The sequence below is a fragment of the Chaetodon trifascialis genome, chromosome 13 (genome assembly GCF_039877785.1).
Source record: "Chaetodon trifascialis isolate fChaTrf1 chromosome 13, fChaTrf1.hap1, whole genome shotgun sequence".
Classification (NCBI taxonomy): Eukaryota; Metazoa; Chordata; class Actinopteri; order Chaetodontiformes; family Chaetodontidae; genus Chaetodon; species Chaetodon trifascialis.
The window spans coordinates 5,508,064-5,533,263 of record NC_092068.1 but is presented as its reverse complement, the minus strand read 5'-3'; the positions used below and the strand labels follow the sequence as shown (position 1 = coordinate 5,533,263).

The window sequence follows — 25,200 nt, the reverse complement described above, 5'->3', positions numbered from 1 at the left end:
TCCTCTTTCACTGTATTCTTTTACATTCACACACACACGCACACACACATATACACACACACATCTGGCTGCAGGCCTGATAAAAACAGGTAGTGAGAAACGTGAATGGCTACTGAGGCGAATCGTGTCTGTCTGCGATGGGATTGATTTTAGTGTGATTTGTGTATGAATGAGTATATCTGTCTCTCTGCGTGTGAGTCATGGTGGCTTGTGTTGTGAGCTCTAGTCATCTAGTCTAAATATACCAAAGGACCATGAGAAAGATTCTCTGCTTCTTTTTTCTGCGGCTACCAGCCCTCTGACACATATTGCCACTTTGTCACTGCCTTTCACTCCCGATATGACACCATTTGTGAGTGGAAAAGATTTAAATACGAGCCATTTTAAGGCCAGAAACTGCATTTACAGGGCCGTGATGGCCGTCAGGGGTTTTGGTGAGACAGAGATATGCTGCATCCTTGTTGAGACCTTGAGGCGCTTTTAATGGCGAGAAGAGGAAGAAAGGAGGTGGTAGGAGGTTATGCATAAGCCTGTATCAGCCGGGCAAGGAGAACGACAGAGGGAAGGAGAGCGATATACAGACACACACAGAGACAAAGAGGGAGGGCAGATGGTAAAAAGAGACGGTGCGATGTGTGAAAAGCAACAGTTAGCCCGTGTCTTCGCTGTGTGCCAGTCTGGCCTAAATATGGCATGCTTTTGACACTTTCTCCCCTCACACACACCCCTTCTCTCACACACTGTTTCTGCAAAAAAACTATATAGAGTCAGTAACACAAGTCGTGGGTTAAAATTGGTCCCTGGTTGTTGTTTTTTTAACATATTTTAACACAAGAGCTGCAAGCACAAAGCCGTAATCACAAGCTGACTTCATATCAGTGTTTTTGGAAGAGTGCATTGTATTGAATAACACCAGTAACCCTGACTGTTCTTTCTTTCTTTCTATGAAAAACAAAACAAAAATATGCAGACAGGACTCGCACTGCGGTTAGTTTTTTCTCCCTGCACCACTTGAGATAAGCGTCCAGGGTATGTTCCTTCAACCCGTATGACCCTGACAGACAGCACCAAACTTAATCCCGCACACACTCACACATGCATGCACGCCTTCGTCCCCTCTGGCTCTTCCTCCTCCTATAGGTAGACATATAGGGAGGTAAGGGGGGGCGGTTGGGACACATTTTTTGGCAGCAGTTAGTAAGCAACATACAGTAATAGATGTGCGCGCACACACACACACACACACACACACACACACACACACACACACACACACACACACACACACACACACACACACACATGCAGAGCTATGTTTCAACTTGATTTACAGGGCTCAGCTGCAGGGAATGGGAGAAAGAGAGAGGGCGGGGGCCATAGACAGACACAGAGAGAGGGAGAGAGAGATGGGGGAGTGCAGCTTACAGGTAGCACATCTGGGAAAAGAAGACATATAGCAATTGTATAACAGTTTTAAACAGAAGTGGTGCAGGATTTTACAGGGTTCAGGAGTGGCCGCCCTGTAGGCAAGAGAGCAGTTTGTTGTTCGGAAACATTAATTTGTGTAGCTGACACAATATGGATGTCCTCCATATACAAAACAGGCATGCGTGTTTCATTTTAAGTAAACAAAAACAATGATAAACAATGATAAAAGACCAGTTCATCCAAATAACAAAACACATGGTGTGATGACATTTAGCTGTGCAGAGGGTTTTGGTTTTCTGTGTTCACATTTTGAGTCTGAACTGATGCTGTTCCTGTTCCACAGTTGAAACACTGTCTGTGCTTTCATCACATAATCAGGAAGTTCACCAACCAGTTTTATTGCCTGAAAGACAATGGCCAGTGCCAAAATTCAAAATTAACTGCCCATGGTGACTATGATATGCTGAAGGCTAGGGGAAGGCTGTGGTTAGAGTAATTAAAAGATTGTGACAGGATGCAAATTCTTGTCTCCCGCCTGAAAATCTGATACACACTCATGCACCACCACACACTCATGACACTTACCCTAAAATATGGTGGATTCCTTTAACATAACAGCATCAGTCCTTCCTGTGAAATGCATCCAGAGCTCATTTGACTCTCACAGTCTGCAGTTAAATGCTTGCTGTGCCCCTGTTTAATTACTGTCCTGAATTTCCAACCTTGCCTAGCACTTCCTGATTGTAATCAAATATGTTTGCTTTATTCATATGTAGTCTTGCAGTGCGAACAAGCAAGCTGATGTGTGACTTTGGCCGGCATCAAGACTGGAAAGGATGCAGAATATAACACCCTCCATCACAGCTGTTTTCTGCCAGTTCCTTCACCGCTCCTCCTCTTGATTTCTTAGGAAATCATTTTGAGCATAAAACAATCGAAATGATGGTTCAAACAAATCAAAGCAGGAGAAGAAGTTAATCTCATTTTGACACCAGAGCGACTAATTCCATTTCATGCAGCAACTTGTGGTAATGAATTATTTTTTTCGTGGTGTGGCCACTCCCAGATTCTGCAGGATTTACACCAGAAACCACTGACAGGCTTGTCTAATAGGCTGGTTGACCTTCTCATCAGGAAACATTTTTTAAAAGATTGCCTAACAGCTGTTATGAATATGATGGCCTTCTGGGTTGTTAAGAGCTAATGAGGAGGAGAAAGATACCCTACCTTAAATGTGTGTGTGTGTGTGTGTGTGTGTGTGTGTGTGTGTGTGTGTGTGTGTGTGTGTGTGTGTGTGTGTGTCAGGCCCCAGGGGTGCCTGAATGTTTCCTCTTTCTTTCTCTTGTTCTTACACTCCTTTATTTCATCACAAGGGCTTAAAAATCCTGCTGAAGAGCTGAATGATTTGCTGTTTATGCTGAATAAGGTTGAGTCAGGTGTGTGTGTGTGTGTGTGTGTGTGTGTGTAACTGCATTTGCTCCATGATGAGTGATGTTTATGTTTTGTCTTTCTCTCGCCCTCTTCTGTTCTGAAGGAGACAGAGAGACAAAATTGTAGAAAAAAAAGAAGAAAAGAAAGGGAGGGGGCAGAGAAGGAGAAGCGGGGCTGGTAATAAACAGGTATGCCCAGCTTACCATCTCCTTCTAGGAAAAAGTTGCGTCAGTGCGTATCTGGTTCTATATCATGTCTGAACCTGACCTGACGTGATTCCCAGCCCTCTCCACTTGCAAGCCTGTTTACCCTGGAACCACAGCTATTTTCTCCCTGTCAGAAGCCTATAGTCTCACTGCCTGCATTCAAATCTCAGGCTTTAAAATGCCCATTAGAGCTTCAAGTACTCAGGAGAGAGGGGAAACTTTCAGTTTTACCTCACATTAGCGACTGTGGCTGACAATCCAAATTACAGTATTCAAAAAGACAGCATGTCCAAAAAAAAAGGTTTCAAGAAAAATGACTCATGGTGTCCAGTGCAGGTGAATGAGGACAGAAGCTCCGGTGTTTAATGTTCTGCATACGGGTGAATGACGTATATCCCCCTGTAATAATTACAGCCCCTGCCATTATACATAGATTTTTTTGTGCACTCCTTCATCCTCCCCTGTAGTAACTGAAGTGCAGTCTGGAGAGACACTTTGCATTTCGTTCACCTTTTGCAGAGTTTTATTTGTTCAATCGACAGTTTTTGTTTGTGTGACAATTAAAAGATGAGAGAGAGCTTTAGGAAATGTTTGTGCTGAAGTATTTCCTTCAACAGCCTTTTCTGCCTTTATTGGCTAGTTGACAGGAGAGAGCTGTCAGGAAATTATGGGGGAGAGAGACGTAACAAAAGGGTCCAGTCAGAGTCAAGCAGGACGTCGCTCCAAGGCGTCAGGGTGCCCATGCCTGAGAGATATTAGTCCCATTCCAACTGAGCCATGAAACTCAACAACTCGATTAAGTGTAAAAAAACAAATATATAAGGAAATGGACATCAACATCACGATGTGTCTCATGTGAGTCCACACACTTTTGACACAGGAAATGCAAAAACTGTCCCAAAGACCCTTTAAAAAGTCTTTAAAAGATATTACTGTACATACTCTTCACTTTGACAGAGAACAACATGTGGACACTCCTCTACCTTTATCCCCGGGGGGAAGTATGGTTTCTCAATTATCCTTGTTTGGCTATCCCCTTCCGACCTGTGGCTGTATTTACGCGAACGCCCATTTTATCCATGGCTTTTAATGGCATATAAAAAAAATCACTTCCCCATCAAAATGCCCTCTCCTAATAGCTTTTCAGAGTTGTTTGGGAGCTGTTTGGGTTTGGTCATTAGTGGACCATGAGTGTGTGTGTGTGCGCTTATGTGTGTGTGGTGTTTTGGACCCGGCTGAAAGGCGCTACTAGGCTGTCCTAGGTGGGGTAAGGGTTGGAGGGAGGGAAGGGGGGCATCCATGCCTCTGAGGGTGGGGTTGGTTAGGGTTTTGGAGTGTGTGTGGTGCAGCACTTAGGCCATACTGGGCCTGATGGGAATGCCAGGCCCCCACACCACTTTCCAAATCACTAATGGAGCATCTTTGGGCTCACACGCACACAAACACACATACACCACACATGCACACACACACGATTTCATATACATGTATTAATTTATGTAGACCCGAAAGAGGTGTATACAAGTTCATAAATGCTGAGGAAAAAGAGCTGCATGCATCGTGCCACCACCCACCACTCTCCCTTTTCTTCCCCTCCGCTGCTTTTCACACTTCTCAATTATTTACTGGCCTTTTTGTCATCTGCTGGTGGCCAGGCCCCATGGCATATGTCAGTGTGTGTTTTGTGTGTGTCTTTTTGTGTATGCAGATATGAATACCGCTTCACACACAAACAGACGTGGCTTTCACATCCATCACAAGTCTTTTATCATTCAGAAACGCTGTCTATACCATATGCTCATGCAGGCGTTGACCATTCGCAAGCACAGAGGTGACGCACAGGGGAGACGGTGTGCTGACACTTTCCACATTACTCTTCAAGTGCCTTTTTTTTTATAATAGTCTCCACATAATAACCCTCCGCTGCATATCATTGACCTGAGGACAACAAATATTTTGAACTTCACAACCTCTTATTTATTTAAATTTCTACACTTTGTCATACCTGATGACATAAATCAAATAAGCTGCTGAAGTGGGTATAATGTTAGACCTTTTCAGGAAGCTGAGCCACATGCGCACACTGCAGAATATTTACCATCTTTAAATCAAATAAAGTTGATGGAAGAAATTACAGAACCAGCGAGAAATATTTAAGAAATATGCATAATACAGCACTAAAACTCACTGGAAATAATGAACACAAGGATATTCTATATCCATTATCCGTTTGTACACCAGCATCATACTTATGGAGGAGTTATGGCTGTTACCATTAATTCTAACACAACTTTGTTAATGCACATTTTGCTTGTTTTCACTTTGAAATATTTTGTGAAAATGGAAAGTTTCTTGCTGTTTTTATTCCCATATGGTACACTGTTGTCTTGAGCATCTGGGTGAGGCAGTGGGTGATCGGTTTGGGACTGATATATCACCTTAAGATTTCAGTCATCAAAAAATAAAAAATAGAGCACCATCGCAGCCAAAAAACTATAATTTGTGCAGCAGTAGATTACGGTATTTCACTTTATAGCTGCCACAAGTTTTCCTTTTCTCATTATTCTATTTTCTATTAATTTAATATCAAATTATATCATTTTATAAAGGTGGTGAAATCAGCTGTAGAAACAAAAAGCTTGTTAAAGTGAGTTTTGCTGGGTTAACCTGTGAAATCTGTCACACTGACTATGAGTCAAACCCCCAGCATACCAACCCTCCCTGTCTTTCCAGTGGATTTGACTGGTGGTTTCGCACAAACCAAAAGTCTCTCCATCATCTGACTTTGGTTCCAGCTCGTGCACACCTTGTTTCTCTTGGAGGGCGAAAGATTTCCTTTGGCGATGAGTGGGGCGCTTTTCTCTCCGGGAGCCGTCACAGTCGCCTTGCACACTAGGATGAATTTAAAGGGGCAGGTAAACTGCTGCTTGCTTCGTATTAACAGAGCCATATATTCAGCTGGTCTCTGTGGCTTTCTCCCCTCCATTGCTCTGTTTCTTTCTCTTCTCTCTCTGCTCTCAGTTTTTTCCCCGGCCTGTTGAGAACGTCTGGGGGATCGATCGGGCTCTCAGGCTGTAGTGACTGCAGCTCTAATGAATCAAGCCCATGTGTTTGTTAAGTAGACAAGGTTGTGAAGGAGCGCTGGAGGGGGATTTGTGTTTTATCTCAATGCAGCACTCCATTTGCTGTTTGTTCCTGGATGTTAAAAAAACAGTGACCAAATCTGAGGACTTTGATAGGCATTTCATATGTAGCTCCTCACATATGTAGGATTTCACCTCTTTTGCCCTCAGCAGGATCAGTGGAAACAACCAGAAACACTGTACAAGTTTGCCTTTTAAAATACATATTATTCAAAACTGATTATGTATGTCATGTTTGTGTCTTAATGGCCTCAGGTTTTGTCGTTTTCAGCAGTCAAGAAGCAGTTTTTTCAAATCTGAAAATAACCAGTCTATATATGTATTTATTATGCCTGCCAAAATGCACTGCTGTGCTGGAGTCCATACTGAAATCCTCTTGTGAACTGTGCACTAAAATCAAATGCTTGAAAAACCTCCGAAATACACCCGAGACTCACTTGAAGTTGATGCCTTGTCTAAAAAGAAAAGAAGAAGAAAAAACAAACAAACAAAAAAAACAACCAAATCTTGAATTCTGGTGTTTTTGTTGCAGCTTAAACCGTATCTCCGTATCTCTCCAAGGTCGGACAGTGAGACTGTGGGAGGCTGTTTGTGTTAAAAGCAGGATGGCTTGTATTTCCTCTCCTTCTTCCTCCTCCTCCTCCTCCTCCTCCTCCTCCTCCTCCCCCCCTTCTCTCTTTCACCACAAGCAAGAGCTATCTAGGAAAAAAAAAGGCTTTTTATCGCTGATGGCTAATAGTCATAAATTTGTATTAAATATGTCCTCTATCGATTGGCCTTGTCGGATGAATACAATTAAAGAGACGGCACTGAGTGCTTCCCACCTGGGAGGGGAAGATGGAGGGATTAAAAGAGGGGAGGGATGGAAGGAAGAACAGTGGGAGGAAAACAAGGAGGGAAAGTGGGAGGGAGGGTTGGAGTGAAAGAATAGACGGGCAAAAGGGTTTTTGGCAGCAGCAAAGCTTCTTCAGTCGAGTCGCAGCTTGTCCACATGTTGCCATAAATGTGTGTGTGAGTGTGTGGGCGGTTAGGGTGTGTGTGGCTGTTTGTATTTTAGTGATTCATCTTCTCTCATCATGCTCTTCTTTCCCTATCCCCCCCCCTCCTCGGTTCGCCCTCTCCTTTCCTTCCCCTCTCTGTTGCATAGCCGAATCATCCGGAAGAAAAGAGGCAGTGAAAGAGACGAAGACAGGGAAAAAGATGGAATGTGGAAAAGAGAAAGAGGGATTGAGCAAGAGACAGGAGAGAAAAGGATGCAGAGAGAGGAGACAGCCACCTGTATGCAATGTTGATGGACAGATGGAGGGATGAAACCAACTGGGCGGAGGAGGGATTAGATGAAGAGAGGAAGCAAAGAGCTGTGCGTGTGTGTGTGTGGGCCTCCGGCCAGCTGAGGTGTTTGCTTGGCTCAGAGTGATCTCCCACTGCGGTCACTGCAAGACTAACACACACACACACACACACACACACACACACACACACACACACACACACACACACACACACACACACACACACACACACACACACTGATGACTGAATTGTCCTGCTTGGCAGCTGTTGCAGGTCCCTGTAGATCACTCAATACCACACTGGCTTTGTGTGTAAATGTGTGCGTGACTGTGTGTGTATGTCTTCAGTGACCACCAACCTCTTGCTTGTGGCACTAAAGAAAATCTGCTTCCTCTCAGTGTGTGCTCTTGTCTCATCAAGGATTTGAGATACAAGTGCACGTGTGTGTGTGTGTGTGTGTGTGTGTGTGTGTGTGTGTGTGTGTGTACTTCCAGGAAAAAAAAGCACATTTATTTTTAGTTCTAATTAAAATTACCTTTTCAAATTTGTCTGTTTTGGTAACTCACACTTTACACTGATTTTGCCCGTACCCATATTTTAGGACTGAAGCAGCAAACAGCTGATTGAGAATATTTTTTTTCAAAATCATTCATGTAGTGCTAGAAACATTGTCATAATTACACATTTTCAAATATTCTCTATCATTGCATTTTTTTCAAAAGTCTTTCGAACCTTGACCATGGGACCCTAAACTCCTCAGAAAATTATGATAGAACTAAACCACTCATCATTGTTTGTTAGATGACAACAGGTGGAAATTTAAAAATCACTGCTGATTTCATCATTCACTGATTTCAATAGAAGGCTTTGTAATCACTGACTATATTTGGTTTGACAGAAAAGTCTTAAAGTCCACCAGCATGCTCAGTCTGTGTCTTTCGAGCACTCAGGTGTTAATGAGAGACCAGTAGGAACTTTGATATTCAGCTGAATATGGAGTTTGTTCATTTTTTCACACTGACTCTAACCCTTGAATCACTGCTTGCAGTGATGGAAATTAAACTGCCTTGGGTGGTCTTCAGTCTGTCGTTGTTTGAACTGTTCAAAAGATCGAATGCCACCTATCTGACACAGGGTTATTACATCATGACGGTTTCAGAGAGGTCACTCTTTTAACCAGAGAATAAATTCACAGTTAATCTGAAAAAAGCTGATCTTAAAGATATCTTTGTTCATGCTATGGACAGCTCCAGTACCAACAGGACCATCCTGATATATATGGTATTCAGACTGAAAACAACTCCACATTGGTGGCTGTGTTGCTTCAGCGGCTGATGAGATGATCTGGGAAGGTCAGTTTGAGCGATAGATTCAGTTGTTGAATGATTATCACCAGAACATTGATGTTACAAAGTAAGACACCCAGAACGTGTGCTTGCATGGGTTTGATTGGCCAACACAACACATTACTACTTGACGTCACTTGGCTTGGCAGCAAAAGTTGATTCAGGGCAAAATTGTTGCCAGACGACCTTGCGTTTCTTTGCCAGAACTCTGCTGCGTCAACACAGTGGACTCATTGAAATGAGTGAGGGATATGCATTTTTGTCATGCAGTGCTAATGTCAGTCTGGACATACACACTTTACTGTGTCTTCATGAAATCCTTGCCTTTATTTTCAAATATGAACCTGTCAAGCTGAACACCGACCTGGACAATTGTTTCTGTTGTTCATAATACAAAGGATACAGGATGTTATCAAGCACATAAACTGAGTTTTAGAAAGGATGTAATCGATCAGATGGCTGCATGAGCCGTGCACTGGCAACAATGTTGAAACCAACCTCAAATGGCCACATCAAATCTGATTAAGGGTCAGCAATGTGCAGCAGATTCACAGCAGAAAGTTTCTGCATTCGGGGTTTCAAGTAGAAGTCAACAAGCTGACTCATTCAGTGTTGTGTGCGTGTTTGTGCGCGTGTGTATGTGTGTCAGGACCAAGTTTCCTCTTTCAAACCCCAGTCTCCCTGTGTCTGTCTGTCTGTCTGTCTCTTTGTCTGTCTCTCTGCTCACATAAGTGTTGTAATTTGGATGCTCTGTAATTTCACCATGGTGGTTTAGGGTTAAGTGGAGGCTGTCCCTGCCATCATGAGTGCCGATCTTCCAAATGGACACACACACTCGCTCATACACACATGCACACACTCTGGATCATTGCTACAGTGCGCTTGGATGCATCTACAAAGCCCGGTCCATTTAATTACATTTATAAACACAGTTTAAGGGCCCTGGCTGTGTCATTAGAACAGACTTTACGAGATACATTACTGTGTGTGTGTGCGTGAGTGTGTGTGTGTGTGTGTGTGTGTGTGTGTGTGACAAAGAGAAAGAAAAAGAAACTTCGTCACATGGCAGCTATAAAGCAGACACACACACACACACACACACACACACACACACACACACACACACACACACACACACACACACACACACACACACACACAAGTAGATTACTGGAGAGTGAGTTGCAGATAGCACAGTCTGTAGCACAGCAGGGGTTCCAAACACAGAGACAGAAGGTATTGATATATTTCACAGACACACACACACACACACACTCACACACACACACACACACACACACACACACACACACACACACACACGTAAGGACAGACGGTATTGATATTTTTGCTCATCAGCGTAGAGTGTATGGCTGTTCAGCAGGACCACACAGATACACACATTCTCACACACGGCCATGTACACACAGCAGAATCAGTCAGGCTCAATAATCCATTGTTGTTTTTGATAATTCAAATGCATTTGTAGTTCTTTCTTCCATAAAAATACCACATCGTTCCTGTCAGGCCTGGAGGTTTCTATTTGCAAAAGTTGTTTAGAGCTATTTTAAGTTCAATTAGTATGGGTCTTACTAGTGACAGTACGTTTGCTTTTCACCTTGATATTCAACATCTATAAATATGACAACTTCAAAGTCGATTAAACTGCTTTCTTATAAAGATGAAAAGGTTTTTCCTTGCAGAACTTCTCGCTGTTCCAAAGAACAGCTAAGACTTTCTAGGCTTTGCAATGTCCAATTAGCATGTTTACATGCATGCCAGTCCTCTGCTTTTTCAACAGATGATCTGGCATGCAAATACTTTTTTTGCCTTATAAATGCAGGGATGCCTTTTAATTTAACTCACAAAGTCGATGATGATAACAAACCATGTAATGATAATCCAGAGGCTAAAGTGAAAGTGTAACCCTGACACTGCTAATTCAGATTGACTATCTTTCATTATTATTATTATTATTATCATTATTTCATCTTTCATTAGCTTTCATCAAGAAGACCGATAAGATGAAGAAGTCAGATCTGGCGGAGCGTGGTAAATGGTCCAGGAACCCAGTTAAACCAGAAGGCCTGATCCAGATCAGAACCAGGATATGAGCAAACATGAAGCAGTGACAAAGAGTTGCTTGGATGTTAAAGGGTCGAACACATGTACATGAATCATTATAATAACTCAAAAAAGGAGATGAAAAACAGGACCCTCTATGACCTTACACGTGGATGTACTCAGTGATTTGAGGTGAATGCAGTCACACTCTGCCTTCCCAATCTCTCTTCAAGAACTCTGTGTCTGTTGAGCATCATTTGTGCGTACAGTTGTAGATATCAGCCCACACCTGCGACATTCTCTCCTGAAAGCCCTTTTGGAGTTGGACTTGGTTACATGCACGGAAAGTGATGGATTATCAAAAGCAGCTCCCTGTGACTTTTTATGAAAAGCATGTCACAACCCTGTATAGTAACATGAGCAAGAACGGTTTCTTGAACACCCAGATGAGGTCAAAGACTCTCCAGGCCAGCAGATGCAAACACCACTGAACATTAATGAGAGGTAGAAACGAAGCCTCGTCATTTGTCACAGATGTCAAGTCCTTCTTCAACAAACAGTTCAGAAAGCACTTGGACTGCAGGACAAGGAATACCGATTCTTATTCATATATTGTAAGGTTGTTTCTGTAGTCTGACCATCCCTATTATTACTACACAACCATTCTTTGCATCAGGACTAGCATGCCCTGTTTGAAACTGCAGTATTTGAGGAAGTGGCTTTGATCTAGCTGGCGACTTGTAGCCAGTAATAGAGGCTGATTTCCTTCCAAGCAGACCAGTGCCTTTTTGAGCAATTGCAGTCATGTTGTTATTTGACTGCGTCGCTCCCTTCAGTGAGCTGACAGGACACCAGCTGCCACTGTTTGCATTCCAATTGTTTGCTGTCCAGTTAGCAAGAAAGCTTGAACATAGAGGAGAAAATAATTGGAGGACAGGAGGACAGTGAATATCCCTCCTCTCTGGACCACACTGGAAGTTGTTGTAGAATTTAGCCCAGTGCATTGGTAGGAGAGTTTATGATGCCAGAATAGCAATTACAGGAACTATATGACAATTTAATAGGATGCCCCTCAAGTATGCAACAATGTCCTTAGTTTTGTTGGCGTCCCAGACTTCATAACAATCTTGTTTTTGAACTTGACCACCATGCATTTTTGAGTTTAACCATCAAGGTTTTCAGATGGTCTCATATATATGCCCAGGGTCAGTGAATTCCCCCAGCCCAAACAAGAACATGCAGTTCTGAAATTAAAACATGAAAAGAGCCATAATTAGGGTGACAAGATTTTCACATGACAACAATGATATGGTTTAGTGCTTTTGGGTAGTATAACTGACTGTTGGGATAGAAGCAGAAAGCCACAACTGTTGCACTTAAGTGGGTGATGATGGAGGAAGCACGGCAGAGAGAAAGGCTGGATTATGACAGTGGAGTCGATAATGTCCATGTCTTGCAGAAACTCTTAAAAAATCGTTTTCACTGGTATGGTTTGCTTCCAGGGTCATGACAGAGTTTTTAGTTAAGTATGGCAGTGTATCAGTGCAGTGCAAGTGCATGGTGGGAGTCATGTGATATGAGTATCTCAGTGTCGATCAACACGCTGTGTTATTCATCACTGAAAATACATCTGAATTCTAAAAGAGGGAGAGGGAAGGCAACATGAGGAGAACTCTGTGTCACACAATGATTGTATTCATATTTTGTTTCCTCTATTTAAATTACTATAAGTGCGACCATGAGATTATTGTCCATATGACATATTGAACCCTATTTCAAAGGAATATTAGAATCATTTCAGTGGGATAGCATTCTGCTTTTGACCAGGCAAGTGAAGAAAAAACATGTAACCTGATTCCTGTTGACTTGTCTTATTTTAAAGTGATACTGCAACAGTTTCAGTGGAACTTTCTTCAATTTTTGACCAAACGTGTAATACAGACACCGTATTTGTTCTTTTGTTACCTTTAAACTAATTATCATTCCTCTACTACTTCTGTGAACTGACTTAGACTTTAGCTAGAAAGATATTAGAAATTCTCGTTCTTTCCCTCCTTACTGGGAGGTCAGAGGTCAGGCTAACGCACAGAAGATGTGCACCAAAGTTGGCCACGACTGTTTTAGGAAAGTTTCTTAAACATGTAACATTGTTTTTATATAATTAATTAGGCAATAAATATGCAACAATATGCCTTCAGACATTAAAACACACGTGCACTGTAATACAAGAGTAAAAGCCTTGTGGACTGTCGAGGTACTCCTTTCAGGTAAAGCAGGAGGTGATCAGAGGTGAGTGGTGATGCCCAGATGTAAATATAAGCAGCACATCCTGAAAGCCTGAGGCTCCGATAGAAATCCCAAATTGTATTAAGGGACATTGTCCCTCACTCCCAGTATGCGTACCTAATCCTGTTTCAGCGATGTTCCATTACCTCAATTACTATCATCTCACCCAGAGGTGGACCCAGCCAAGGACACCACCAGAGAGACAACGATGGGTGGGAAGAGAGGGGGAGAGGAAGGAGGAGGTAGAGAGGGAGGGCTGTGAAGGAGACAGACCTATATAGTACAAAGAAAGAAGAATGGAAGCGAAGATACGAAACAGGGAGGCAGAGAGGGAGGATGGAGAGACACTGTAGAAGGAACGATGTTCTAGAGAGAAATCATCACAAGGGATAAACAATAACAGGAGAAGAAACTGAGAATGTGGAGATGGATAAAATTCATATAAGGCCAGTAAGATAGTGGTTGGTCTGTTCTCGGTGGTAGCCAAGACCTGGCATCCATTTTTGTTTCCCAGCTGGTCATAGAGGGATGGAATGGTGGGAGTCCAGCTAATTTACAGGACAGAATGACTGGCTGAAGAACACACAGTTATCCAGGCTAACATTATGAGGTGGATTCATTAAAGTCAATTTCTATTATGTAAATTTGTTGCTTGCCTCATGTTAAATGTACATGTATGTTTTAAGTGTTCCATATAGTAGCACAAACAGGCCTGTTAAACCAGAAACAGACACACCAGAAATCAAAATGGCAACATTTTGATATTGCTTTTCTGGAGCATGTGCAGCCTACACGGCTGTACTGCATGTGCTGATGTTCATGGACATGAGCAGGTCATGCAGACATCTGTGGACGCTTGCAGACAGTCAACCTCCAGTACTTCTGTCAGTTTCCACTACAGAAGAACTCTTAGACTATGTGAAGAAGAGGGGATCTGTATCATTGAAACTTTTTAGGAAAAATGTGACTTTTGAGGTGGATAAGGTTACACAGTTGTGATATTATGACCTGCAGGATGGGGTTTGATGCATTATAGCTCTGGCATTTTCACAGTATGTTTCACTGTGACATGAACTCTGGAAACCTATACTGTAATTGCTCATTGTATAGGACAATGATTAGTTAGTTTAAAGTCCTAATTGACTAAACTAACATTATTCTGCTGTATTATTCCTCTATGACTGCAACAAAAGTGAGACATTGACATTTAAGTCAAGAATATTTTAAAGGGAAAATTGTTTGCTACAGCAAAAAATAAATAAAATAAAAATGCTAAGTTTTTGGTTTAGACATGGTGACACTCAGCAAGAAATGTGCATTTTGCCATTGATAAGATTTGATACATTCAGAAATGCGCTTGATGCTTCCAGTGCATTTTGGCCCGAACAAATCCCATTTTCTGGATGCACAGTGTGTCTCGTCAGTTTGGTGCACTTGCTTTATTCAGCTCCTTTGACAGCCATTGGATCATAGTACTACACTTCCTTTTGAGAGGGATGGATAGAGCCAGGGGAAGCTGCTGCTGCACGCGCACGCACACGCACACACACACGCACACACACACACACACACACACACACAGAGGAGTCGTGAAACATGAGCCAAGCTGCCTCACTGCCTCCTTCTCCCATCTAGCGCCACGTAAGTGTCCAGGCAATGCCCTTGGCTTAATAGGGCTTAATGCCTGTGCTTGTCACTGTAGCATGGCTGGTATTGAGTGTTAGGACGTTTCTGAAACGTACGTGTGTGTTCTCTGGAGTCTCACTAGTGGCTGTATGGCTTTGACATTTACCCCAGGTAAAGAACCGGATGCCATTATTTACCCCGTCTTCCCTCTCTCCTTCCTGCTCGCTCCCTCTTTCTCCCTCAACAATCCAGACTTCAAAGTTGAAGCAGGTATTTGTCACCTCTATCTAAACTTAAACCAGAGGCATCACGTCTCTCATCTCATCTCTTTCTTTCCCTTTCTCTGACTCTATCTGTCTTCATTTCCCATTCTCCATTGCGCTTTCTCTCTTCATTTTTCTACCTCCCAGTGGTGGAGAGTTTGCCTAATGAAGTGGCTGATGGGAGTATATTACAGCGAGACAGAGTGGAGCGGTCGCCTACTCTAAAATCCATTAACCTTACAGTTTCAATCAGCGTGCAGACAAGTCTGAGCTACGAGTCAAAGAGGAGCGTGTTAGCTAAAGAGTTACACTATTGTGCCTTGCACTTGTTTTGCTCAATATTTTGCTTGCGTCTTTGTCACAACACAAATCCTTCTTTTGCTGTGTTATCATTGTGCTGTCAGCATTTCACAGTGTTACACAACCCCACAAGCCTCGTTTTCATCAGCTGACAGTGTTTTCTTTGTTGAAGCAGATGTAGTCGAGTCAGGGGTGTAGGACAGAAATTTGGACCTTGTGCATTTGGAGCCACAGTGAGCCTCTTTATCCTGGCAATACATCAGTTTCCATGCGTGGATAATCCACTGAATTCCTTGGAGTACTTATTCATTTTTAGGTCTTGATTGCACAACTTGTACCAGGTGTGATCAGTTTAACCAAAGAGTGACTTCCTGAATGTATTTTAAAAGTTGTGAAAAGCCCAAAATTATCCAGTAGGAAAGCAAAGATTAGAGGTAAGCACAGTATGAAAAGAATGAACAGAAATATGTTCTCTATCTGCTTTGCTCACCTGCTGATAATCTTGTGGCTTCTCAGGTTTACATCATGACCCCTTGTGTGGGTCCTGACTCCTGACCCCAGTTTGGGAACTATTACATTAAACCATGTGTACCTTTGAGAGGAGGACAGGTGCCCGAGAAGAATATTATTATATAATATTATTCTAAAAATATTCTAAAACAAGGCTGTCAAATTATTTATGCAGCAAACAGCATTAATAATATATTTATTCTTCTTCTGTGGTTAGTTAATTAATTATTTCCCCTATTACATTTTGAGGGTGGAGTGCTCGCAATACCAGCTTCCTTTTGAACAGCTTTATTATGAATATGGGTTGTGAATCCAGAGCATCTTTTTGACTTTGAATAGATGTTGATATAATGACCTGCATCACTCCTGGAAATGCAGTATGAAAATGACAGTTTCCAAAGGGCACTGCTGTCCACAAATGTTTGCTTGACTAGTCTACTTTGTATGTAGAAGAATGCAGGTATTTTTACTTTTCATGTTCAAAACGACTGTATGTAAATGTGACTGCTTCATTTAAAGCATAAAAAAAGACCCCACACCATCTGGTCAATGAAGGTAAAGACTGCCCCCATGCTGAATAAATGATGGCTCCCATAAGAGACATAATGTGCGCTGAAAGGATAACCCATCCCCTGATTCAACAAAAGGGGAAAAAGTACAGCGTTATTGTCAGTACTGTCAGTGTCCAGGACTAGAGTGGTACAACCAGAGGAAAAAAAAAGATGAATAAATGAATGAAGCCTGCGTGCTCCTGATAATGCAAATGATATTCACAGGTTAGATCCTATGCAGGTGGCCACAATTAGTGGTAATTTGTGCCGATTTTAATGATCCATAATTTAGCTGTCTTTCCAAACTGTTGGTCATGTGGGATAAGTGTGTGTGCAGGAAAAACAGACAGGGAGAAATGGAGGGATGGTCAAACAAGAGGAGGAGGAGGAGGAGGAGGAGGAGGAGGAAAATGAAAGAAGGGGAGGAATTTTCTTCAACACATTGAGAAGCACAGACAGACAGGACCCCGTCTACACACAGGCACTTGAACACACAACACACAGTGTTAGTGTTTATGTATGTTGTGAAGTAAATCCATAGCGTGAGGAAAATTACATCTCTTTTGAATACACGCAGACACGAACACACTCTCATAAGCAAATACGGAAATTTTCCCTTTACAGATAGTTTTGAATCACTTTTTTCACCGCAACCTCTTTGACTCTCTCTTTCTGGCTATTAAGGGTAAATTGCAATGTGTGGATGTATAAAAGCTTCCATGTAAACCATGACATGCTTTTAGTATCACTGCTGATTTGTCATATTTGTTCTGCCAGTAATTAGCAGGTGATACATCTCAATTTGTGTCTATTTTTACAACCCACTTTACCTGTTTACATGTTAATGGGATGTTTTGTAATTTATTGTCCAGACACATTACAGCAAAATAGCTTTTTACCAGAAAATCATCTGAGATAATTAGCATCAGTATTTCCACCCCTACACTGACACCTTGTTATTTATTCTGATTTTGCAAAAATATGACACCATGTTTCAATTTAATATATATGGCAACTTTTGACATTTTTGGATGTTGATATGATTGCTGTGGTTGTCCCATTAATAACTGTATTTCTATTCACACCTAAACGATAACTGGATTTTTACTGATCAGCCTAACTAGAATTTGAAATGTGAAATGTGATAGTAAAAGATTTTGAATATTTCGATTTAGAAAATGGATTCATGGATTAAGACACTGATTTCTGGGGTATCAGGGCTGTCTGTCAGTACTTCAGCTCTCCTGGTTTACCTGCTAGACTGTTTACTATGGACACAAGTATACAGTATGTCCATGTCGTGTAAATGCTTTATTCCACAGTGGCCTTCCTTCACAGTAGCATTTTGCCATTATTTTTTCCCTGATTTTACAATAATATTACTGCATTTTTTAACCCTTATATTTTTTCTTGGCTCTTATATCAGTCTGTTTTGTAGCTTTTTGTCTGGATGATCGTAAGAATGTTGTGAGGCTTTAAATTTAACTCTTGGTGAAATTTGCATTGCTGATGGAGTGAAGAATGTCAGCTGAATGCCTGGAATGTGACATATAGTAAATATCTGAACATCTTGTTCAATCAGGTGTTTATCCGTTTGTGTTATGCGTATGAATGTGTTTTTATCTGCTTGCTGACTTTGTCAAATGCAGCCACATTGCACTGTACCTCACAGTGGAAAGCTCTGAATGGCAGAGATGGGGGTTCGCCTGTCATCTAATCTTGTAAACGAGCTGATGGCCGTCCGTTCCGTTCCCTAATGAGATTACACATGCACTGCAGGTCCCACCACAGGTCATCATTGGCGAGGCCATTCAAAGGCAATTATTGTTTTAAATGTTCTTTCGTCGCCATCTCAAAGTGACTTGGCATGCTTCACTCAGGGAAGAAGCTTTTAGGCAGACTGGAGTTGTTTTTCCTCTTCAGTTGGAGCCTAAATGATTTCACACTCCTTCTATTTTACTTTCCTCACGGAGTTGGGGTGCTCTCTTCTGTCTGTGAATGGGGAGTGTGTATGTGCATTTGTCTGTGGGGTGATCAGAGTAGGTGGGAGTATGACCAGTGCATAAGAGAACATGACTCAAAATGCAGTGTACATGAACTTGTACACATTTGATTTGTGATTTTTATTTTACTTACTGACAGGGTTTCATGTTGAAACAATAACTCAACAGTCTTAACCTTTTCTCAGCCATATTCCTGTTTTTGTATGTATTTATGCTGTTGCTACAGAAATGAGAAAACAGTAATTGAAAGGTTTAAAGGAGTCTTCTGTGTTGCCTCTCCTGCATGTGTGTGTATGTGTGTTTGTCAGTGGGCCTCTGTTTTGGTAGATCAGTGGGAAGTGGTAGTCCGCTGGGATAGCCCTGTTTCTTTGTTCTGCTGCTGACAATGGAGGAATCACAGTCAGTCTAAAGGGAGAAATTATGTCCCAGAGCAGTCTGGGAGAAGAACAAATGCACACACACACATACACACATACACACAGACACACACACACACACACACACACACACACACACACACACACACACACACACACAACAACTCCTCACATGCTACTCATGTGGGGCATGACCTCAATAAGAGCTAGTGTTGTATTTGCAAAGCCCTCAACACCATGTGCCGACCACTTTTAAAAGCTGTAACAGTTAGGCCTAAGGTTCGAATAAAAGATTGGTTCAGCCAAGTTTGAAACAGTTGTCCTTCATGGATTTCAGTCTGCACACAGTGCTGCTTATGTACGACTGTGTGAATGCTTCCAGATTTATTTCATCCTTGAAACTGAAATGTTTAGTAATTTACAGTAATTTACAGAGATACTTATTAAAAAGTAGCTGTTTTATTTGGGTTTGGCTTTTCTTCCACACACAAATTACAGAATTTTAAAGGGATCGAACACAGACTGTTTGTAAAACTCCTTTCAAAACTCGGTTTTGTTACATCAGAGTGTGTACTGTTATCCTGTTATCTTTACATGAGGCGACATTTCGTGCAGTTACGTTTACACATCAATGTACAGTTACCCTTCTGCTATATTGAGGAACAGACATGTCAGAGTTCATGACAGAGGTCACTGCTACATAATCTAATACTTCCTTGACACAGACACCAATATCGCCGGTTGAGGATGACACCCCGTCAGACCTCTAGTTGCATGTTATCTACTGGTTAAAGCTTTATTCATGCTTCTGAATGGCCAGCAAGGCTGTAAGTTTAGGGGTTTATTGCCTCCTCTTGATTTGGCATGTTTTTGAGAGTGCTTCATTTGTGTTTTTATGTTTCTCTTTTGGACAAAGCTAAAAAAACACTGCTTCTGTGGACAGGATTTCATTTGAGAAGAAAGAAGGAAACATTCGTTTTCAATACCTGTGTACACGTGGACTAGTCATAATTTTGACTGATTCAAACCCAACATGCCTAATATAAAGTCTGGATGTTGTTAAAGGTAAATGAATTTTTCAGTTAAGCTTTGTCCTAACCAGATTCTTTCTTCTCTGTCACAACAGGTAAGGAAGAGCCGACCACCTATACCTGCACTACATGTAAGCAGTCATATGGCAGCGCCTGGTTCTTACTGCAACATGCTCAGAACACCCACGGCTTCCGTATCTACCTTGAAAGTGAACATGGCAGCCCTCTCACCCCACGCATGGGTGGGCCTTCCTCACTGGGTGGTGGTGCAGATTGCCCTTCTCAGCCTCCTCTCCACGGCCTCCATCTGCCTCCTGATGCAAGCCCCTTCAACCTCCTCCGTATTCCCGGCTCAGGCTCAGGTGGAAGGGACAGTGTCGGAGTAGGGGGAGGAATTGGTGCCGGCGGTGCTGTTGGTGGGGGCCATCATCAGCGTTTCCCTCCCACACCACCCCTCTTTAGCCCCCCTCCAAGGAACCACCTGGACCCCCACCACCTGAGCCCGGAAGAGCTGGCGCTGGCAGCCCACCACCCGAGTGCCTTTGACAGGGTGCTGCGCCTCAATCCTCCTCTGCCCCTGGACCCCCCTCCAACAATGGACTTCTCACGGCGGCTACGGGAGCTGGCGGGCAACACCTCAGGGTCCACTCCCCCGCTATCCCCCAGCCGGCCAAGCCCCATGCAGCGGTTGCTCCAGCCGTTCCAGACGGGAGGAGGAAATGGAAGCGCAGGAGGTGCAGGGGGCAGCAAACCTCCATATCTTGCCACCCCACCCCCTCTTCCAGGCTCCATGCAGTCACCTGTGGGTTCTCAGACCACCCCTACTGCCCCCCTCCCCTCAGCGGGGGCAGCACCCACCTCCACCACCCCCATGAAATCAAAGTGTTGTGAGTTTTGTGGTAAGGCCTTCAAGTTTCAGAGTAATCTAATTGTGCATCGGCGCAGTCACACAGGAGAGAAGCCGTACAAATGCCACCTGTGTGACCATGCTTGTACACAGGCTAGCAAACTGAAACGCCACATGAAGACTCACATGCACAAATCCTCCTCACCAAACACAGGAAAGTCAGAAGATGGGCTCTCAACAGCCTCCTCCCCAGAGCCCGGCACCAGCGAGCACATGGGCAGTGCAAGCAATGCCCTGAAGTCAGTGGTGGCCAAGCTGAAAAGTGTAAATGACCGCATGCTACGTGAGAATGGTGGGGAGGAGGAAGAAGAGGAGGAGGAGGAAGAAGAAGAGGAAGAGGAAGAGGAGGAAGAGGAGGAGGAGGAGGAAGAGGAAGGAGAAGAGGAAGAAGAGCAGAATGGGGAGAGGGCAGCCAGAAGAAACAACAACAGCTATCACTTTGGTTTGAACCTTGAAGCAACACGTCAGCATGAAAACAACGGTGGTATAGGAAGCCGACTGGGAGCAGTCGCTGATGAGGGTCCCATCCCTCGCTCACTGCCAGAGGTGATGCAGGGGATGGGTTTGGCTGCCAGCATGCAGCACTTCAGCGAAGCCCTCAACGCACACAAACGGAATGCCATGGCCCAGGAGAATCACCTGCACCACCACCTCAACCGAGATCATCACCACAATCGTGAGATGTGTGATGGGGACTCTGTGTTGGAAACAGATCGTGGGGAGGAGGGCTCTGTCTCAACAGTCAATGGGCGGGGAGCATCCCCTAACGAATCTGCCTCTGTTGGCCTCTCTAAGAAACTGCTTCTGGGTAGTCCCAGCCCACTCAGTCCTTTCTCCAAACGCATCAAGCTGGAAAAGGAGTTTGACCTGCCCACTCCCACAATCCCTAACACGGAGAACGTCTACTCCCAGTGGCTGGCTGGCTATGCTGCCTCCCGACAACTCAAGGACCCCTTTCTGAACTTTGGGGATTCCAGACAATCGCCCTTTGCCTCTTCGTCTGAGCATTCTTCAGAGAATGGCAGTCTGCGTTTCTCAACTCCTCCAGGGGAACTGGATGGTGGGATGTCAGGCCGCAGTGGCACAGGCAGTGGGGGCAGCACACCACACCTCGGGGGTCCTGGGCGGCCCAGCTCCAAGGATGGCCGCAGGAGTGATACTTGTGAGTTTTGCGGCAAGGTGTTCAAGAACTGCAGTAACCTGACAGTGCACCGGCGCAGCCACACAGGGGAGAGACCATACAAGTGTGAGCTGTGCAATTATGCTTGTGCCCAGAGCTCCAAACTTACTCGCCACATGAAGACCCACGGTCAGGTGGGCAAAGACGTGTACAAGTGTGAAATTTGTCAGATGCCCTTCAGTGTCTACAGCACCTTGGAGAAACACATGAAAAAATGGCACAGTGACCGTCCTTTGAGTACCGAAATAAAATCAGAGTAGAAGGCCGAACTATGGGACCTTTCCCCTGCAGCTATGTCCGCCATTAGTCCCCTGTTTATTCCCAGTCCCTTGTAGATTTGCCCCAACCCTTACACTCAACTTTCGCCAGTCTGGTGGAAGCTTAAGACCATGTGCTCTGCACCAGCACACCCCGTTTCCATTACCCATTGAATGCATGATCTGTATCGGGGCAATACTCTTGCATTGACGCAAAACTTCGAGCCTTTCTCTTGTGCAATAATTTACATGTTGTGTACTATTTTCTTTTTTGAGTTTTCCTTTTCCATTTTTAAGAATTAGTCAGCATGCATAGTATGTTTTTGCTAATCAAAAAAAAAGAAAAAAGAAAAGAACTTGTCCCTGGTTGGTTAGTTGTTGAGTAAATGTGTTGCTGTTTTTCTCTTGTTCTGTTTTTTCTTTTTATTCTTCAAAAAGAGAAAAGACAAGAAAGATACGCCATGCTGCATACATTCTGTAACACATATCATGTACAGTTTTGTTTTGTAACATGGAAAGTGAACAGTCTTTGATTTGACCCTCTTCTTACAACCCTGGAAATGCACTTATCCTGATCTTTCTAAAAGATGCCATGTTCACACAGGGTTAAAAAAATAAAATAAATCATTCATTGGCGTAATGACTAAACTTAAAGTAATGACAGCCTTCAAATTTCTTTCAAAAAGACAAGGGTGTGCTGAGAATTCAATTTGTACTATCATTTGGTAGAATAAGAAAGAGTGCCTTTGATATCTCAAGACTGCATTGGCCAAAATCTTATCTGGTATAAGTTTGGGGTCACGGTAGATAAAGCTAGAAGGTTTAAGCCACCCAGGGAAGGTCCTTGCATCAAGCACCTGACTGCTCAAATGGACTGTGACAACTCATGATGAAAGATCAGAGAGTTCTTGTTAATCATCATTTAGCTACCTATTACATGTTCAATAGGTTATCTTTAATATGTGGATTTCATGGCAAGCATGGTACAAGCAGTATTGTGTATATTTGAATTATTTGTAGTTTTGTTTCTGGTAAGGAGGTACTTTTGAGATAAAGGTAATCTGTAATGTACAATCCTGAACTTGAGGGATACAGCGCATGGCTGAGAAGTGTCATGCATCTGCGTTAGCACAAACCTACAACGCTGCTTCGATATGTCAGTGTGTGGAACAATGCATAAAGTAATATATGAGCTCCGAGTGAGGCTAACTTTATTTGAGAGCATTGAAATAACTACAAGCTAGACAGACAGAAAGCTACACAGAACTGGAAGCTACGTACGTATTACGGGGATCAGAGGCAATCTCTTTCACTTTACATTTCTAATATCAAAACAGGGTCATTAACTATGAATTGCAGAAAAAAAGAAAGAATTGCTGAAAAAATATCTGTACTCCAGGACTCTTGAATAGAGTGAAATGCGATAATTTGAATCAGGATGCATAGGCTAATGCAGGGCACATTTTTTTTGTTTGCTGTTGCTTTTTAACCCAAAAGAGTTTTTTACTTGTTGAATTTCATTCAAACTGTTCATAGTATAGCACTTGTCACTAAGAGTAAGTACTGGCATCTCTCTTGCATTTTCCCACACTGATGCAATGTTGGTACATGTGTTGAGTCTAAAAGCTAGATTGTCATTTATAGGACGTGAAGTGCACTGTTTCAATTTTCCCAGTTTACAAATTAACGCTGAAGGGGAAAACATTGTTGAAATGCTGTCAGATGATGAGGGTCCCATTGTCAAAAGCAGTAAAAGATGAGACACATAATCTGTTGCCAGCAACTCCGGCCTCATGAACCTTGACCTTTGTACCCCTGCCATTTCACCTTTAACCATTTGTCAATTTGTTACCCCAAGAAACCCCAGTGCTTAGCCTGGGCTGAAAATTCACCCTGTCGGCAAGGTCTGTAAATTAAAAGGTTTGATGTGAGTTACAGAAGTAACCGCTGTTCCTACATGGCTGCGAAATTGCTGCAGCCTTCATTTGCCACAGCAGCACGACATCCACATTTTTTAAGGAGCTAACTTGTGACTTTGCTGTCATCATCACCTTAATAATCTATAGACTTTGCCGCCTAGACAACAGACACTCAAATGTTGTTGCTCACACTGCGAGAATCTGTTTTGTATAAATCTTACTTTAATTATAGATATGAAAATAAACGTTTTTTGCAAATAACACTCCACTATCTTTAAGGGGAAACTGTATTTAAGTTTTGTTGTCGTTTCTCTTTTCCTCAGCGTCTTGGTGGTGTTCAAGACTCCGATCACAGTATATATGAAATGATAAAAACAAAAAAGATGAAAAAAAAAAACCAAACAAAAAAATTTCTGTGATGGTTTTGTATTTTATTTTGCCTTGGCTCTTCACAGCTCTTCAGGTTGAAATACAATTTGCATTGGGGAAAGGATTAAGATTATATATGAATATATAATAAAGAACTTAAAATATAGGAAAATGCACACTCATGTCGATTCCTATGCTTAAACACATTTATGGTCTACTTTTTCTGTATTTCTAGAATTGTATTTGAATTCAATGTTCACTTAGAGTAGGCACTATAGTATTTATATTGAGGCTCGTATTTTTAACTGTTGCTTGTTCTCTCTAAAGGTATTTACCATACCTTTTTTTGGTAGTGGAAAAAAAATCCCAAGCTGCCACGGTATATTTTTTTAATTTGGCAGGATAATATAGTGCGAATTATTTGTATGTTTAAAGAAATAAAAGGAAAAACCCCATAAAAAAAGCAGCTAAAGTGTGTGGCATTGGGAGGCGTCACAGGCCATCAGATGGCTGCCGCTCTGTTTCCTGTCCACAGAGGTGGTTGTACATATCTTCTTTGGTTTTTGGTTCGGACCTCCTTCCCCCCCTGCTGCCATTCTTGTATGCAGTAATGCAAGCTGACGTCGGCCTGTTCTGTTGTGTGCTTCTGTCTCTCTCACCCCTCCCACCTGACTACATTCCAACATCAAGAAGAGAGGAAAAAAAAGAAA

At 42.7% G+C, this 25,200-nt stretch overlaps 1 protein-coding gene across 2 annotated transcripts in view; it reads left to right on the top strand.

Annotated features, from left to right (window-relative positions):
* The window catches only part of bcl11aa (BCL11 transcription factor A a), a 49,477-nt gene extending 25,275 nt beyond the window's left edge, over positions 1 to 24,202 (top strand). For both annotated transcript variants that reach the window (XM_070977059.1, XM_070977058.1), the window contains exon 3: positions 19,954 to 24,202. In XM_070977059.1, the coding sequence (XP_070833160.1) occupies positions 19,954 to 22,205 (2,252 nt within the window). In that variant the 3' untranslated portion in view covers positions 22,206 to 24,202. The remainder of the gene's footprint in view (positions 1 to 19,953) is intronic.
* The last annotated feature ends 998 nt before the right edge of the window (positions 24,203 to 25,200 follow it).